The 17,891-nt window shown below is 39.2% G+C and overlaps 1 protein-coding gene across 7 annotated transcripts in view; it reads left to right on the top strand.

Annotated features, from left to right (window-relative positions):
* DGKI (diacylglycerol kinase iota) overlaps nucleotides 1–17,891 on the top strand; it is a 202,143-nt gene that overhangs the window by 71,654 nt on the left and 112,598 nt on the right. For all 7 annotated transcript variants that reach the window (XM_063154098.1, XM_063154105.1, XM_063154104.1 and 4 more), the window contains exons 2-4: nucleotides 4,247–4,355; nucleotides 13,951–14,046; nucleotides 16,580–16,654. In XM_063154098.1, coding sequence (XP_063010168.1) covers nucleotides 4,247–4,355; nucleotides 13,951–14,046; nucleotides 16,580–16,654 — 280 coding nt within the window. The remainder of the gene's footprint in view (nucleotides 1–4,246; nucleotides 4,356–13,950; nucleotides 14,047–16,579; nucleotides 16,655–17,891) is intronic.

Below are 17,891 nucleotides of genomic sequence, written 5' to 3'. Positions count from 1 at the left end.
GAGCTTATTACATAGCCTGTTGTGGAGACCAAGACTATAAATGGATTCAGGGAAGGACCAACACATTCCTAGAGTAAAAAGCCATTACAGGCTATTAAGTGCAAAGGTCTGGAAGCAGCCTCCAGCTCAGGAAGTCCTTAAACTACTGATTACTGGAAACTATGACTGGAGTATATCAGGGGAAGGATCACCCAATTTGTGCCAGTGCTTCTCTGAACACCTGCTACTGGCTGCTGTCAGGAATGGGTTGGTGCACCAGACAGATTATTTAATTTGGCTGAAGTTGGCTCCTTTCACAGCAAAAGCAAAAAATCTGGGAATCGATGTTGCAGTGAAATAATCACTGCCCAGTAGTCAGCTAAAAATGAGGAAAATACGTGCCCAGAAGGCAAGCTGGGAACAATGGGTTTCAGGATCCTGGTGCAGTCAGCAGAGATGCTTGGGGAAAACTTAAATAATGCCACAGATTAGCCAGTACATTTTGTTTACAACATTTATAAGCACCAATTTCAGGAGTGAAAGCCACCTCCAAATAAACACAGGAACATATAATTTGTTCATACAGCATACAGGTGCTGCCTGGCCTTGTACAGGGCTTTTAAAGCTATAGTTGGAAAAGCTGAAGGCTGGCAGGTGTACAGTTTACCTACATTGAATATTCAAAGAAATTCAGAGCTATTGTAACTTAAACATCATTATAGAAATGATTGTCCCTCTCTCTGTAAATATCTAGGTAAAAACATCTTTCCTGGCAGGTGTCCTAGCCATAGGATCTGCGGGAACCAGTCTCTCTGCATTGTTATATTCTTTCAACTTTGCAGCTGAGAGACTACCCCAATGGTAATGCTCATGTACAAAGAAGGAGGATAACCCCAGCCTTGGAGGGGCAGCAACTCCAACACCAATGACAACTAAATTGACAGTCAAAGCTGTCAATTAACCACATGCAACAGTAACTTACTCTTTCTATTCCAAATAGTTTTTTTGCTAGCACTTAAGTAAGTTGCATACTATTGACTAATTGTTGTGCTCTTTGAAGGTTCAGGTAAAATTGTTCAGCCTAAGGAACTCATTGGAGGATATTTATATGCCTTCAGTGGGAGAAAATGCTCAATAAAGCCAAAGGCTGGGGTATAAACTCAAATCTCCCCTGATCAAATATGTATCCTTTGATCTAATAAGTAGGTTGAGTCTCGCTTGACTTTCCAGCAAAATGCAAATGTAATGCTTTTAAAAAATAAAAAAAAGTCAGTGTACTTGAATGTCTGATTGCTTTTGGTTTTCAAGACACTTAAAGAATTTCCTCAGTGGTATCAACTATGGAATTAGTATCAGATGTTTTTGTTAGTTGTGTATTTAGTGACATAGGCATTTATGTGCACCCATGCCTGCTCTCAATGGTGGTGTATTAGCTAAGTCAATAATAAGATCTACTACAAATAACTGATTTCTGGATGTGAAAATGTAGTTATCCAAGTACAGCTCATTATTTATTATGAAATATTTCCTAGCTGTTGGTTACTACATCAGCAACTGGTTTGCCCATTTTAGCAAAGTTGTGCTCTTCATAGTATGAAGAATGCAATATATGAGGAGGCCACAGATTCACTTTTTCTGTGTGTCTCTTATCAGGGAACAGTGATTACTTCTATGGGAAAGGCTGACTGTCAAGCCCGTGTTTTCATTCATCCACTCAGCCCAGTGGAGATGAAATTTCTGGGAAAGATAACTAAAAGCCAATTGTGTTACCTTGGCTTTGGAAAAGTGCCAGGTGGTGTAATATGTCAGAGTAATATGAGATATGTTCACCTGGATACTCAGCATCTGCTCTGCTATCAGATTCATGCTACCTTCCCTTTCCCCCTTTTTCCTGTCTCTTGTCTGTCTACATTTATTAGAAGGCCATGTGTTTGCTCTTTAGCTTGCCTTTCTTTTTTCATGGAAAGGCTTCTGCAGTGCATACAGTGTGCTTTGACACTTTGTCTCTCTTCGCTCTAAGAGAAAATTCTGACAAAAAACTGCAAAAGTAGACATTTTTTAGCTTGTTCCTGTGCTTAAGGGTCACTTCTAGCTGGCTCATGCAAGTGTGCAGTCCCTGAGATCATTTTAAGACTTATGTTAAAACAGATCAGGAAAAAAAAGGTGTTATTGTCATGCCTGTGTTTTGTGTATGTGTACTTTCCAGACAAACCATAAATCCAGCTTGGCACACAGAGGAAGGGCAGGCTGTTGGCACAAAACTGTGCCAGGTCTCCCCCAAAAAGGCTCATCAGCCTCGACTTCCTCTTCAAGAAATGTGGGCCAAGTGTCAGGTTCTTCTGTGGGAGGCTTGCACATCTCTAATTCTGACTTGAAATAGTATCTGAGGCTCGGTGCTGAGATGTCTGCAAGCACTCATTACACATATTTACCTTCCCCTGTTGTGAGGACAGGCCTAAGTAGGTTTGCTTTACCCCTGTCAGTGATGCAGAGTGGAAGAAGTGATACTGCCCTGTTTCCACCCAAATAAACGAAGATGTTATGAACCACAAATAGACACAAGAATGTTCTCCTGTGTTTAGGAAGCCTGAATAACTACATTGATACTGAAAACAGCATTGAAAGAAGCTACCAAATATTGGGAAGTATTCTTGAAAAATATATTTGAAAAATATTTCTTTAGTTTCTTGTAGCTTATTTCTCTAAGGCTTTAATCCAGTTATTGAGATGTGTAGCTTATGTTGTGCTTATATATATTTGCCATAAAATCTTTCTTGCTAAATTGTTCCCTCCTGATATATTGCCAGATGGTAAAAGTATTCTTCTTGGGCTCCTTCCCTTTTTTTATCAAATGCAAAATATTTTGGAAAAAAAAAAACTTTAATGTCAAAGTCTTGCCCACATTAAGTAGAAAGAGGATATTGAATGATCAGAGACTGATGTTAGTGTTCTGAGTTGTTCATGCAGCTCACAAGAGAAGGGGTTTAAGAGATTCTGCTTTGGTTTCCTTGATTTTTCCAGCCATGCACTGAACAGCGAGGCTTCCAAGCTCCTTTACTGCAGATATATATTGCACTGTATATTTTCAGGACAATGAAAAGATTTATTTAGCATATGGCTGCCCTGGATTGTCTCCACCGGCTCAATTGACCTTTATTGCCTTGGGACAGTGGTAAGATTAGGAGATGCTATAAATAGCTGCAGCGCTGTGGGAGCGGTATCACAAAAATGCACTTTACACAAACAGCCTGTCATCTCACTTTGTGGGGGATGTGTGTGTTTGGCTTACAAAGGGAGATCTCTCTCTGAGATGGTATTTGTCCTCTTCTGAATCACTGCAGTTGAAGCTGTGAGATTATTTTGGCCACTACCATCAGGTTCTAATACCTACAATGCAATAGCGTTGGGGAGCTGTAGGAAATAGACTGTTCAGGTGCAGCTGAGCTTTGTATTGGCAACATTCTGTGCTTCCACCTGATGAAGGCTCACTGGTGGAGGCAGCTCTGTCAGGGCTGGGTGTCTGAAGGGAGACAGGCAGGGGGGATGTCCCCTCAGCACTGTGGAGCCAGCTTCAGGAGTGTTTCTGGCCACCACCTGTCCCTTCTGAGGAAGGTTACATCTATGCCTCAAGAGCTGTAAAAATCACTTTGGACCAGAAAGATAGGACTGAAATAGAAATATAAGTGGGTAGAAGCTGTAATTCCTTGAGGGGTTGCGATATGATCGAAGAAGGTAGCAGTTTATAACTTCCTTTCTGGTGGTGTCCCCATGTCTTGTTTTCTGTAGTTGGATGCTGAATGGATGACTTTTTCCAGCCTATAAGTGGAGTAAAAGCAAAAAGGGTTTGATTCTTTGTATGAACTCATATTTTGTCTCTCCTATGAATGGTATTTGGAATTATGCATAAATTGATTTGACAGATCGAGTTGGTGTGTAAGGAATAGGTGAAACACATGAGGACTCCACTAATGCTGGCAAACATAACCACAGATAGTCCATTGGATTTGATATTTCAGCTTAGTGCCAGCTGAGTAACTGATCTCCATTAAACAGTAATTTCCAGTGATCAGGTTGCTTTATTCTTTTTCTAAACTGCTTTAGCAGGAGATGGCATTCAAGCACCATTTCACTGAAGCTGAAATGAAATGCGTTGCTGCCTCTTCTGATTTCTGGAGGAGGCTGGGGAGGATGTTGGGTAGTTATGTTGGATAGATATATTTGTTATAGATACACTCAATTTATTTGTCTTTTTCTTTTCAATTTGCAGGAAAGCAATCTCCAGGTCAGGCCTCCAGCACTTGGCTCCTGTGCATACCCTCAACATTCCAGTCACCAATGGACCTGTGAAGGAACCAAGAGCAGCCTTAGAGTGGACTGTAGGTGTTTGGTTTGTTGGCAGTTAATTTGAGCAGAATCTCTAGTTGTTGCTCTCTCCATCCTTAAATCAAAATAAGACATCCCGTTGCTATCAGAATTAGTGCTAGTTATTAGGAATATGCTTTTATTATGAGCTGAAGCATGAGGCAGAGACAGGAAAACTTGTGGGGACTTGAGCAAAAAAGGACAGATTTTCCAGCTTGGAAGCCGGTTACATTCTCCCATCTCCTTCTTGACAAAAGTTGATCTAATTTTTGCACAGCAGGATTTTGTGCCTCTGTTTGATGGGCCAAAATTTAAGGCTGAAGACACACATCAGGTTGTCTGCATCTGCAGAGTAGGTAATTGGAATCTTTGGTTACAGCTCTTTGTAGGTATGATTATATTTCTTCTGGGGCCAAGCTAGTGTGTAGACATGGAGACAATGTTTCCACCCCTCTTCTGTTTCTGGGCTGAGCCACTCTAGGGCTGGCCAAAAGTTAAAGCAGATTGTTAAAGGCATTGTCCAAATCTCTTTTAAACTGGCAAGCATGGGGTATCAACCACCTCTCTAGGAAGACTGTTCCAGGGTTTGGCCACCCTCTCTGTGTTTGCTAGTGCAAGTCTGTACCTCCCCTGACCCATCCCCACACACCTTCCATGTGGTTATGCACTGGTAAGAGCTAAAAAGATGAGCATAAGCCAGCAGGTCACAAAATGTCTCAATTAAAGCAAAACATAGTGAAGACTTTAAACTTGGCTATTGGTAAAGAGGTTGATACATTGCATTATCAAGGCACCAGCCACCCAGCAGCTTTTAGTTGAAGATAACTTCTGTTCTGATGAATATGGCTTATGTTTATCTTTGTTCCCTATATCAAAACAGAATTGATTTCTAGATTGCCTGCTGTTCTTGAACTCCAGGAATTGCACTCAGAGTTTAAAGGGATGAAATTTTGCAGGCTGAGTTGCAGGAAGCTGGATTATATTCACTATGAGGGTCTGCAGTTTGAAAGCTTGTATAGAATCCTCTTGGAAGTGCTTTGGAGAATACCTTGTTCCTTCATTCCAGCAAACCCAGGTGCTGATTCAGCAAGGCAGTAAAAATGCCTGTTGTGAATCATCACTGCTGTTCAGTAGAAATCTGAAAGATCACTCACATAAGTGAAGGGTTAAGCACATCAGCTAAATTAAACAGCTTTGAAAACTGTACTTAGAAAAAAACAACAATCCCTGCCAAAAACACCTCTCTGAACCCCAAGTCCAACAAGCACAGCTTGCCCTTCCTCAGCCAGTTGTCTGCTACTCCTTTACCAGGGTGATCCATGATTCCATGGTGATTACTCCTTTTACCTCATGTGATCCCTATACATAAATACAACAGGAGTTGCTATAAGTTGGTGAACATTGATTAAATATTTTGGGTTTTAATTGTGTGTGGTTTTTTTGTAGTTTACTTCCATGGTTATGGTTTAGATTTTTGGTCAGTTCAATTTCTTAGCTGTTTGCAGCCTCTCAGCTGTTATTGCTGCTTTACTTCACACTTTGATTGGAGAAGGGAGGCTACTCTGTGTCATGTGGGGAGAGGGACATGATAGTGAGTGGGAGACATCTGTGGTTGGGAGGAGACTGAACTAACCACCTGTAGTAACTGGTAAAAGGGAAAAAGGTATTTCTCAAATCTGAGGTATGATGGAAGTAAGGTTGGGACATGTGGGGAGGTTGAAGTGGACCAAAGCTTTTGAATATACAGTGAATTTCAACAAGAAAAAGCCCTAAGTTTTAAATTAAGTTCAGAGGTATATTTGGTAGAGTAAAAAGATATTTCAGTTGATGTGTCAGAGCCAGACAAGAAATTTTTGTATTTAATCACTGGAAGGCAGCATTGATCAGTGTGTGTTGTATCCTCATATACGTCATCCTCCTTTTCAGTATTTCTGTGGATGATCCTCCAAGGACACATGATGGGTGATCTTTCCAAAGTCTCAGTGACATGAGCATAAATTGTCTCTTGACTTAAAAGGGAGGAAATATTTTCTACTACAGTCTTCACAGTAATAACTGGAAAGAATTCCCTGGCCATTGTCTCCATTTTTGAGAACTCCTTTCAGGTGATTTGCCATTATCAGCTGGACCTGTGAACAGGGCACTGAGTCAAGTAGTGGGTTTCCATTCCCTGCTCTGTCACTTACCTCATGAGCGAGCTCAGAGGATTTGTTTTTCCTCTCAGTACATCAGCCTCTCTAGGTGTAAAACAGAGGTGATGATTCTTACGTCCCCTAAGACTTTTTGCACTAAACTCCTCAGAATTCTTTACTGTTGTTGTTGCCACTGTCTCTGTTCCCTGAGGTTTCTTTTCCCTAAAATACTTTAAAATGTCCAGTTTCATCACATTTCTTACACTTAATTCAAGTTAACTTGTAGCTTTGCTGTATAATTTAAAGTTCTCTTTTCACACCAGGGCCATACAGAATACAGTGTGTGGAGTAGGTGTTATAATCAGAAGGGAGTGCCTGGGAATGTCTTACCAAAAAGGAATTGACCTAAATGGCTGCCCCTGGGATATGTTTATGCCTATCCCTTTCTCCCACACACCTTCATTTCAGACATCACTCCCAAGTGTTAAATAATAAAGCAGGTAATTCTAGCCCAGATTCTCAAGTGAGTACACACTGAGCCACCTCATACAATGCCTGTGTACCTTTGAGGATCCAGGTCTTTGTGTATTTTTCTGTTGCCCTTTTCTTCTAAGGATTATAACCATAAGCTCGAACACAAAGTCTTCCTGTAATTTTCTTTTAACTACTGCCTTCTAGCTCTTGCTTTCTATGGGGCCAACAAGACTATTGACAGCCACTAGAATAGTGGAGCATTGAACATTCCCAAATCTTTCTTTTTTCATAGTGCATTTTTTCTGTTAATGCTCATTTCTTTCCTTCTCCCATGACATCAAGACTCAGAATCTTTCCCCCACTTCTTAAGAGGCGTTTGCAGGTATTCAGTTTCCATTATTGGAGGTCAATGAAAAAACTTGACTGATCTATGCTTTGTGCTCTGTGAATGCACAATTGGAGTCCTCTAGGTAGAAGTTGAATGCTTTCAGAGGAGAAATATTACCATTTATACCATAAATTATGTGCATAAAAGACAAAGCCAGAGATCTTTTAGGTCTTAACACGAACAGAATACTGTGTGTCATAGTAGAAGTCGAAAAAATGGCATTTGGCAATATGTGGAAGAAGGCTTAGGTCAGGAAGATTGTACAAGGCACTACCTGATTCCTCATGGATGGAGTAAGGAAAGCCAGATCTCATCTAGTGTAAAATCTTAGAGGAACATGAAAGGTAACAGGAATGGTTTCTGTAGGCAAATCAACAGTGATAGGGAGAGCAGGAAAAATGTTAGGCTGCCACTGAATAGGGCAGAGAACACGGTGACAAAGGACATGGAAAACCTGAATTGCTCCCTTTTTTATTTTCACCTCCATTTTTGCTGGTAAGAGCTGCCTTCAGCAGTCCCAGGTCACTGATAGCAGGGTCTGAAAAAAGGAAAACCTACTTTTTTGGAGGGTGATCAGGTTAGGGAATACTTAGACTGAGCACACAGAAGTCTGTGGGACCTGATGGGTTGCACATGAAGGTGCTGAGGGAGCTGACTGACATCACTGCTAGGACAGTCTGGTGTCTTTGAATGGTCATGATGGTCAGAGCATGTTCCTGAGGACTGCAACGAAGCAAATGTCCATTCTGCCTTCAAGAGGGATTAGGAGTATCCAGGGAATGCCTGGCTAATCAGTCTTACCCTGATTTCTGTGAAGGTTATGGAGCAAATCCTTCTGGAAGTAATTTCCAAAAATATTAAGAATAAGAAATGACTGAGAGTATTCAGCATTGATTTATGGAGGGGAGATCGTGCCTGACCAGCCTAACAGATTAAATGACTGGCTTGGTAGATGAGGGGAGACTATTGTGTTGAGTTTTGCAAGGCTTTTGACACCACCTTCCATAACATCCTTGTAGATAAACTGATTGGGGTATTGACAAGACAAATAGACATGAAGTGACCTATATCAGTGAGGTATTTAAAATTAGTGAATGTGACTTTCAAAGGAGTCTGTTGCATTATATTCTGTGCCTTTTTGGCACTAATCAGTTGTTCTGTCTGTTTACTTTGATGGACAGTAAGTGTTAGGAAGTGCCTAATGATGTTAATGATATACTAAAGCTTGGATAATTTGTGTATGTGTTAATACAGTAGCACATGTTTTACATATGATGAAAGATTTCCCTCATTCTAGATAAATTTATTTCTTTTCCCCATTAATGGTTTGGCTTCTGCATCATAACTTCCTAAAAGCTATGCTAACTTTTACACTGAAGGGAATGGACTTCTCTTCCATTAGAGGGTCTTCAAGGCTAAGTTTTGTAATTGGGAATTAAGCACTCAGTTGAAAAGAGATGTTTATATTTATATGCTCTCATGACAGAAGGAGAATCCCAGGGTAATCCATTCGTCACATAAAAAGATGAAGAGGTGATAGGAATTCTAGTTCAAATTAGGCAGTGATGAGTGGTAGCCCCATGCATATTTAAAAATTGCTGAATTTTTGTGTGCAGTTGACACTTGAAGTGCTGTGTTCTGGATCAGTAGTTCCACTTTGCTGCTTCTTTTTCATGAAGGTTTGAGATTTTTATATTCTTTCCAGAGAGCTCTAAAGAGAAAAGAGGTCTGTCATATTTCAGGATTGTGGCCATATCTTTGTATTTTTCCAGTGGTGTAGAGGCTGCAGTGATTTTGCAGAAGGTGCCCATCTAGAAAACATGTATTTTTTTTCTTGTTGCTGCAGTGCAACTGCTATCAGCCAAAGCAGTGGTTCATGAGGACATAGGGAATCATCATCTCTGTTGATAGCATCTGAACATTGCTGCTCTATAAAAGCAAATGTTTTCATTTTGTTTCTGTATACAGGTGATCTCTTAGCTGGAGCTTAGGGGAATCTCAAAAGGCAATTGATGCAGAGATGTTGGAAAGCATGGTGGGGGAAAGGAGAAACATATCCCTATGCTGTTTTATTTTGCTCTATGTCCACTTGCAATAATTAAGGAATAGGTGACCTCTATGTGAAAAATATTCCTAAATTAAAATGTGCTAATATAGAGTTAAAATTGAGAATATATATCAACAGAAAAATAATTGAGGTACTGTTCCTGTTTGCAACATGAGTATTGCAAACTCTGAAATTTCAGAGTTAAGGGTGAAACATAATCCAAACATAACAGTAAGATCTTTGGGAAAGAGACATCCAAACAAATTTTTTCCTACTCAATAGTAATTTTATAAAGAAAAGGGCCAAAATTAATAATTTTTGGTTACAAATATATTTAATTAAGTTTGGATTGCTGACCACTGATTTTACACTAATCATAAGTATCACCCAAATGTATATTTGCAAGGATATTCTTCTCTCTTGCTGAAGTGTTAACAAAGGGAAATTTTTCTTACTGATTTATTTTAGAGATTTTTCTCAAATAATTTTTTGCAGAATGTCAGTCATAGCAGGAGTGGAGGAGAGTTCCATTCCTCCTGTTAAAATTGGAGTTACAGCCCTTTTGAACTAGAAGATTGGGCTGACTGGTTTATTTGTTTGGCTGAATAAGTACAGCTGCTTGATGTGGCAAATTAAAACAGCCAGGTTTATCTTCATTGCTTTTGAAACCATGCTGACTGCAGTCTGAAGAACAGTGAGGTGTGGAGATAGTGGTGGGTGTTAGTAAAATGGTAACTCTTGCTCTGTCATTTACTATGCTGGAGAGCTTGAAGAAATCCAGTTCAATCAGTGAAATGTGCACAAGTCATGAACACATGCATGCAATTACATGGCTCCCAAACTCCTGATCCTTGAATTCTTATTTCTCTTCCACTTCAGGGGGGATTGTGTGTGGTATTTGTTTTGTATGCAAGGAATGTCCGCTATACTGAAATTATTTTTGTTTGCTATTGAGGTGGTAATGGATAAGGAGCAATCAGGTGGGAGGTCTCCACCTGTGAGATGGAGAGATATTGAGATGGTGTGTCCCCTGTGAGCCAGGCTGCCAGGAAAGCACTGCTGCCTCCACTTCACTGAGCAGGGGCTCTTTTGCTTCCCAGGACACTTGTGAAGGCTGGGAAGCTAGAGAGGAGAGAGAGTTCACAGTTTTCTTTATTAGGCCACAGTCATTGCTGTTTTATTCACAATGATGGACAGTATCCATTTTCCACATAGCAAGTCAGAGCAAAACCTGTCAGCCCAAAAATATTATTTGACGGGTTAGCTGAGATGGCACCAAAATCATCAGTCCCACTGAAGCCATCTTTAACCCACCACTCTCTGTGACAGATCCAAAGTTATGTGGTCACAGGGTGAGTCATTTTGTCTAGCTGATTTGGTAAATAAGATATTGTATTTGCTGGGTCCCCCATGGCAGGAAGGAATGATGGATCTGACTCCATGTTCTCAGAAGGCTAATTTATTATTTTATGATACTATATTATATTAAAGAATACTAAACTATACTAAAGAATACATAAAGGATACTTTCAGAAGGCTAAAGAGATAATGAAAACTCGTGACTCTCTCCAGAGTCCTGACGCAGCTTGGTCCCAGTTGGCCAATGAGTGGAAACAACTCACACCAGAAAACAATAAAAAAATCACCTGTGGGTAAACGATCTCCAAACCCATTCCAAAGGAGCAAAACACAGGAGAAGCAAATCAGATAATTACTTTTTTCCTTTTTCTCTGAGGCTTCTCAGTTTCCCAGGGGAAAAATCCTGGGCAAAGGGATTTTTCCAGAAAATTTGAATGCCACAATAAGATATCTATTTATTTTCCAGTAGCTGAACTGATTTTATGTGTAGCTTTACAGCCACAGAGTCAACATGAGGAAAATGGCAAGAGCATGAGACTGGTGTCTGTGTCTTCAGGGACAGAAAGAGAGCAGCTGCTTCTTTAAAAGCCATTAAATCCTAAAGCCAACATAAAGACATCAAGTACAAAATAAACCAAACTAGCGAACTTTTTATGGAAAAGGAAAAGGCTGTGTCAAAATATACAGGTGGTAGAACCTTTACTGTGGTTAAGCTTTGTGTTAAACAGGATATCATCCTAGAGGTGATAGGAGTTTGTTCCAGGGACCTCTGTCAGCTTTTGTGTTGGTAGGTGGGCATGAGTGCCCTTTTGTCCAGCGTGCTGTGGAATATTGCCTGTAAATTTTAGAATGGAAAATACTGTCTTGTTGGAGTCAAAATTCTTCAAAGAAATGTATCAATTTTTTTTTTCAAAATTTTCTGTCAGAAGTGAATAAAAAATTGGCTTACAAAAGGTCACAGCACTTCCTTTGACTATATCATGATTTTCATAAGTGGCAAGAGAATATCTTACACAAATTTACAGAGCCTTGTAAAATTTAAAACAGTGAAGTTAAAATAATTCCCTTTGATCTTACTGGGAAGAATTAACTGAGAAGGAAAGATTTTTGAGGGAGGGCATTTCATCTTGCGCAGTCTCAGCTTTTGCTCTGATTCAGGATGAAAGATTTTCCAAAAGTCCGTTTGCTGGAATTGAGATGGAGAGTTTTCACACGCAGTGCTGTGAAATTTTCTGTGGCTGCAGGTGTCTGGAGGTGTGCCACTCATACCAGATCAGGTTATTTACATTTTTATTGCCTAGTTCTATTAGAACTCTATAATAACATGAACTCAAAGGTCGTCCTTGTAGACTACTAACTAATTTTATTTACATGGTGATGTAAAGTTAGACAAGTAAATCTCTGATATAATCTGGAACAATAGAGAACAAACAGTCTAAACCAGGTTATGGAAATAGGCCACTTTATCTTTAGAAATCCTGATGGCAAGTTATGTGGATCTGGTCCAAATGAAGGGGCGGTTAATCTATTTTTTAATATGATTTTTTTAATTCCTTGTTAAAAATTCTGTCCCAGAGCTGTGTGCTTTCCTATTTAGCTTTCAGAGTTGGTCTTTGCTAAGAAATTTTTTATATCCTACGAGATTTACCTCTGGGTTATAATGTTGAGTTGACACTGTTTTGTCAGCAGAGAATCTGCTCAGGTCACGCACTTTTTGGTGAGCTTGTATTCTGCTACTGAAGACAAAATAGCTGCAATATAAGGACACACATGGGGGATGGAGTTTACAATCTGAATAATGTGCCCCTTAAGAAAGGCTTGAAAAATTTCTTAAGCTAGTGCAAGTTCTTAGAAATTATTTTGCATTATAAAAATGTTGAAAATCCTTACCCAAACTATTGTGCTCTGGGAATTAGAGCATTTCTGATAAAGACCTGCAGACAGTTAAATCTGTCACCAAAAACAACCAGTGTTGGTCTTGTCCTCTAGTTTTATTGGAAGTGAACACCATGGTTGGGGTAGCACCACCATGTGCACTCTTGCCTAGTCCTGGCTGTTGTGGATGCGCTCCAGAAGGAAAAGGATTTTGTTACTTCTGCTTTCCTGCATTACCTAAGAAATCAACATATCAAGAGAAGCTATCTCATTTTATCACTTTGAAACTGACAGTGGTATTTTAAATAAATTATTTTCTCCAAGATGGCTATTTTGGAGCATCCTGCTGTCGGACGCCATCTGTTTGGTGAGCATCATCATTTCTGACTTCTGCAGTGTGGGAAGCAAATGTCAGACTGTCAAAGCATTTTCTATCATGCTCTAATTCTGGCTGAACAGGATTCCTATTTATTCACTTTGCTTAAGTAGCGTACAGTTGACTTTCAGGCTTTTTAGTCACATCAGGATTACAAGCAAGTGGAACCCACAGTCTGCCTACAATCAAATCTCTCCAGAACAAGAATTTGCATAGAATCAAGGTACAAATTTGGTCAAATGAGGCTGTCAAGACAAAGTTAGATGTTAGCCTATGATATTAGATGTTGATCACTCCTAGCTGTCAGTGTGCCAGGTAGATTCTTTCTTTCAGAGCATTCTCAGATTAATGTGTTATCCTTTCATGTATAATGTTCAAGTCTAGTCTCTCTTGGTAGTGTAATGATTTATTGAGGTATTCACAAATAGAGTGTTGACCCAGCTATTTAAAAAAAAAAGCATTTTCCCTAGTCTAGTTTGTCCTATCATCCTAAAGGTATAGTCAGCATGTTGTTTTTTACTCCTGTGCCTAGTTCTCAAATTTTTTTGTTTCTCCCATTGGAAGTTCATTAGTGGTGTTTTTTTTTTAAATCTCTCTGGATTTTCTGTTTCTTTAAAATTCTGTGCAAATTTCATGATTATTAAACCTGAATTCCCAGTTAAGCTATGCAGCATGTGGGAAGAACATCAGCAAAGTTTAACTGAAGTGTGTTCAGATTGGTGACACATCATTGTATTGTCAGCATCTTTTAAGCTGGGATGGTTAGCCAGGGTAATGCTATTGTATGCTATGGCTTCGTGTTGTAGGAAACCAAAGAAATACCTGGTGGTGTGGTAGTTGGGTTTTGTTTGGCCTCTTTTCTTAGTTTATTTTAGTTTTCTAAATTTGTTGAACATCAAATTTTTTCCCTGTATGCTGAATTTAACAAAATAGATTAATAACTATTTCTTTTTCCCAGGAAAATGCTGTGAATGGAGAGCATCTGTGGCTAGAGACAAATGTTTCTGGGGACCTCTGCTACCTGGGGGAGGAGAGCTGCCAAGTCAAATTCTCAGTGAGTTATTTTTGGATTTCTTTTCCTTTTTCTGAGGTAACAAGCCTGGCTTCAGACTGATGCAGTGCTCAGTTGCTTGAGAGCTTGAATTGTTTGCCCGAGTTCCAAAAGGAGAGCAAAAAGGGCAAAAGGCTTCTGGTAAAGACTGTATTGCTTCAGGAAAAAAGCCCAAACCAGTTTTGATTGACCCGGATTATTTACACAGTGAGAATGTATGTAATGAACAGCTTCACTAACATGGTAAGGGAAAAAAAGAGTAGAATACTGAGGTGTTTCAGGAATATTAAAAAACACTAGTCTATTTTACATGAAAATATACACAAATATATCACTTGTTGCAGCCTGTGAGCAGAGGGTCTCATCAAATTTCTGCAATTTTAATCACTGCAAGGGTTTGAACTGAATTTTCCAAACTCTTGAATTCACTCCCCAGCAATGAGTGCACTCATATATTTGAGTGTTTACCTTCTCCTGTTTGGGAATATTCAAGGTTAGCTTTTTCCTGTTGAAGCTTTTCTGCTGTCTATGGAAGCATTTCATTGGAGTGGTCTCAGATCCATGAGTATCTGTTGACTGTGGCACTTTCAGGCTATTTCAGGAGCTCTTTTTGCCTAGTGTTTCAGCTAGATTGCTTCATCAAAAGAGAATAAAATACCCAAACCCCTTTCACTTTGTTATTTAGGAAGCTTGATAAAAGTGGGGATCCTGTGCTCATATCCTTGATCTGAACCAATGCTCTAAGGGAGTATCCTAGCCCTTGGACTTTAAAGGTTAAAGGGAATTCCTCTTCTCTGGGATGTTTGTGGTTACCATCTGTGGCTCTTCATGATACTGCCTTTCTGCTTTTACTACCACCCTGCCCAGTGCCCCCTCCACCTTCAGAGCATTTAATTGAAATAAAAACATTTTGATTCACTAATCATCCCCAGTTTTCAGGGCAATGTCATCCAAAATACTTTCCATAGTACACTTTTGTGCTTTCCATAGCACAAATTTAATATCCATCTCCTAAAACTTCTCAAGCAAATTGGGTGCATTATGGTATATAGCATTAAGGCCAAGCCTGAGGAGCTTTTGCCTCCTTCAGGGTACTGAAACAAAGTCCCAGCAACTGCTGGTTGTGTGGTAATAATCAAGGGAAGTGTCACTGTGTGTTTGCTGTGCACTTACACTGGTCCTGAGACACTGAATTCTGGCAAAAGCTGGACACAGCATTTCTTTGAGTGGACCTTTGGTCTGACGCAGTGTAGTGGTTCTTGTGTTCTCAGCAGATTTTTTTGCCTTCCTAAAACTGAGCAAATTCTTCCTTGTGATTTAGCACATTGAAAGTAACATGGAAATTTAATAATATATTGTATATTATTAAATATAAAAGAGATAAAACTAAACTTGGCAAACACAGAGATAAAAACCATGAATTTACCAACTCATGAAACATGTGAAAGCCTGGTCTGCTACACAATGCCATGATTCTTCAGGTGAAACATTAGAACACCATATACATGTGAACATGTGCTGTTAGGGTGTATCCAGATAATTATGGCCATTAATAAAATTATCATAACTATTCTATAATGTGAGCTGAAGCTGTGTTCCCTTTTTTAAATGAGCATATTTAAAATATGCTGAAAATTATAAAGAAATAATTTATTTGAGATTTAAATGGACATGAATAAATTAAATGCAAGAGATCTGAAGCAAAGAAATCTCAACTTACTGCGTATTTATAAATCTTCTGTCCCTCAAGCACAAGTCTGTAAGTTAAATTTACATGAAAATTAATTCTATCTGGTTAATTAAATTGAGTTTATGGAAGTAAAGTAAGTAAATACATTCTCTCTTCTGGATGTGTTCTCCTGCCTTTGATATGCTTTGGCCCAGGGGATTCAATGGAAATTATTTCAAAAGCCCTATTGAAATTAATAAAACTAACCAGCATAATTGAGAATTTTGTCCCTGCTGTAACATTTTATAAGCATGTAACAGCATTCTATGAGAATTTTATCATTCTCGGCTAAAATAACCCAAGTACCCAAGTATTTTTCTGCAAGGCAATAGTCAGGCCCATCAAATTAAATATTTTATCATAAGCATGAAATGACCTCTTGCAAACTGATGCAAGTTCTCTGGTTTGCATATGCAATTTTTCTCCTCTTTGCTCATCATCCTCATAGGATGCCCACTTTTAGAATGATGCTCTGCACTGTTAACCTGATCTCCTACCTAAAGAGAGGCATTCGCTTGTAGATCAAAAGCTGGAGTGCTGTGGCTGTTTGTTTTCTTTTTTTTTTTTTTTCACAAAAGTTCAGATTTTTAACCTGAAGAGCTTCAGATCTTATTTATTTATTTATCTATTTATTTACCTATCTATTTATTTCTTAATTTTTTCCCCACAACTGAGAGCACCAAAGGAGGGAAAAAGAATTAAAGCGCATTGCATGGGGAGCAAAACATCTCCTGTTTTTCAGCTGCCATTGTTTTCCCCCTGGGCTTAGCTCAGCTCCACACACACTCTGTCCCTCTGCTGTTGCAGAAGTCTGCTCTGAGGAGGAAGTGTGCTGCCTGCAAGATCGTGGTCCACAACGCCTGCATGGAGCAGCTAGAGAAGGTGAGACATTGCCATCTTCTGGAGCCTGACGTAGCCAACACGCTTTTAATTCTTTCAGTGAGATTTCAGCCTGGAAAACACTCTGTGCCAAAGTTTTCACAACTGTTTTAACAATGTACTTATGAACAAAACTTGGCTTAAAATTCCACCTTTTTTTTTTTTTTTTTTTTTTTTAAGGCTATTTCTTTGAGCTCTGTGAACCACAAAAAACCCCAAAACCAAACAAAGAAAAAACTAGAGAATGCTTTCACAATTTTAATGCTTAAAAAATAAATTGCCTCTGCTTCTTAACTAAAAATGGAAGCTTGAAGATGGAGTATCCTGTCATGTAAAAAATTGACCTTTTACACTTCCTCAGCTAAAGCCAGCATAATTCATTGTATGACAGCTATACTTATTATGAGCAGTGCAGCATAAGATGTTAGTGTGAACTTTCCCCCCTGTATTTACTAGACTATATTGTTTTCTCTTCAAAACTTCAGAATTCAAGTTTTTGTGTGTAAAATGGGATACATCGAACCTTACCTTCATGCTACCATTATTTCTGTGAGCATCTGTTCTGCTTCTCATTTCCTTCTAGGATCCTTGATCACACCCAAGCACCTACAGCATATCTGTCACTGACTTCAGTCTTCCCCTCAGAGATTTGTCTTCATTATGCCTAACTGGAAATGTGCTAGAGAAATCTCCTCCCCACCCTTTTCAGTCCTGGTGGGATTTGTGCAAAAAATGTGTGGGAATTTCCCCATTGCTTTCATTAGAGCTTCATTTTCGCTCTTAAATGTTTAGCAATGTTGTTCTTCATAAAACAAGCTGATGCATAACAAATTTATAGCAGCAAGCCTATAAGGAAAGGGCTTTTTCCTTTCCAACTATTTGGACTCATGTTGACAAATCCCACAGTGATTGCCATAATACCAAGTTGGAGAGGTACCATTTCCACCCCCGATGCTTTTATCCACAGTGAAATTAACATTAGCACATGCTTTCAGCACAAACTGTTACCAGTGAATTTTTCATGATTTCCTTCATCACCAGCAGTGCTGACTTTCCAAAGCCCAGTGAGTTGGTGGCATTGCCAGCCAGAGAAAATGAGCACTGAGATAAAACCCAGCTTCTCTCTGCTGTTTTGGAGACCATGAAATTCCCCTCTTGGTAGAGGGCTGTTACAAAGTCTTTAAAGTTTAAAACTAGTAGATAAGTCTTCTGTTTGACCCTCTCTGCCAAGGTGATAATT

This window comes from Melospiza melodia, chromosome 4, assembly GCF_035770615.1.
Source record: "Melospiza melodia melodia isolate bMelMel2 chromosome 4, bMelMel2.pri, whole genome shotgun sequence".
In the NCBI taxonomy this organism is placed as follows: domain Eukaryota; kingdom Metazoa; phylum Chordata; class Aves; order Passeriformes; family Passerellidae; genus Melospiza; species Melospiza melodia.
This window is presented reverse-complemented; position numbering and strand designations above follow the sequence as displayed.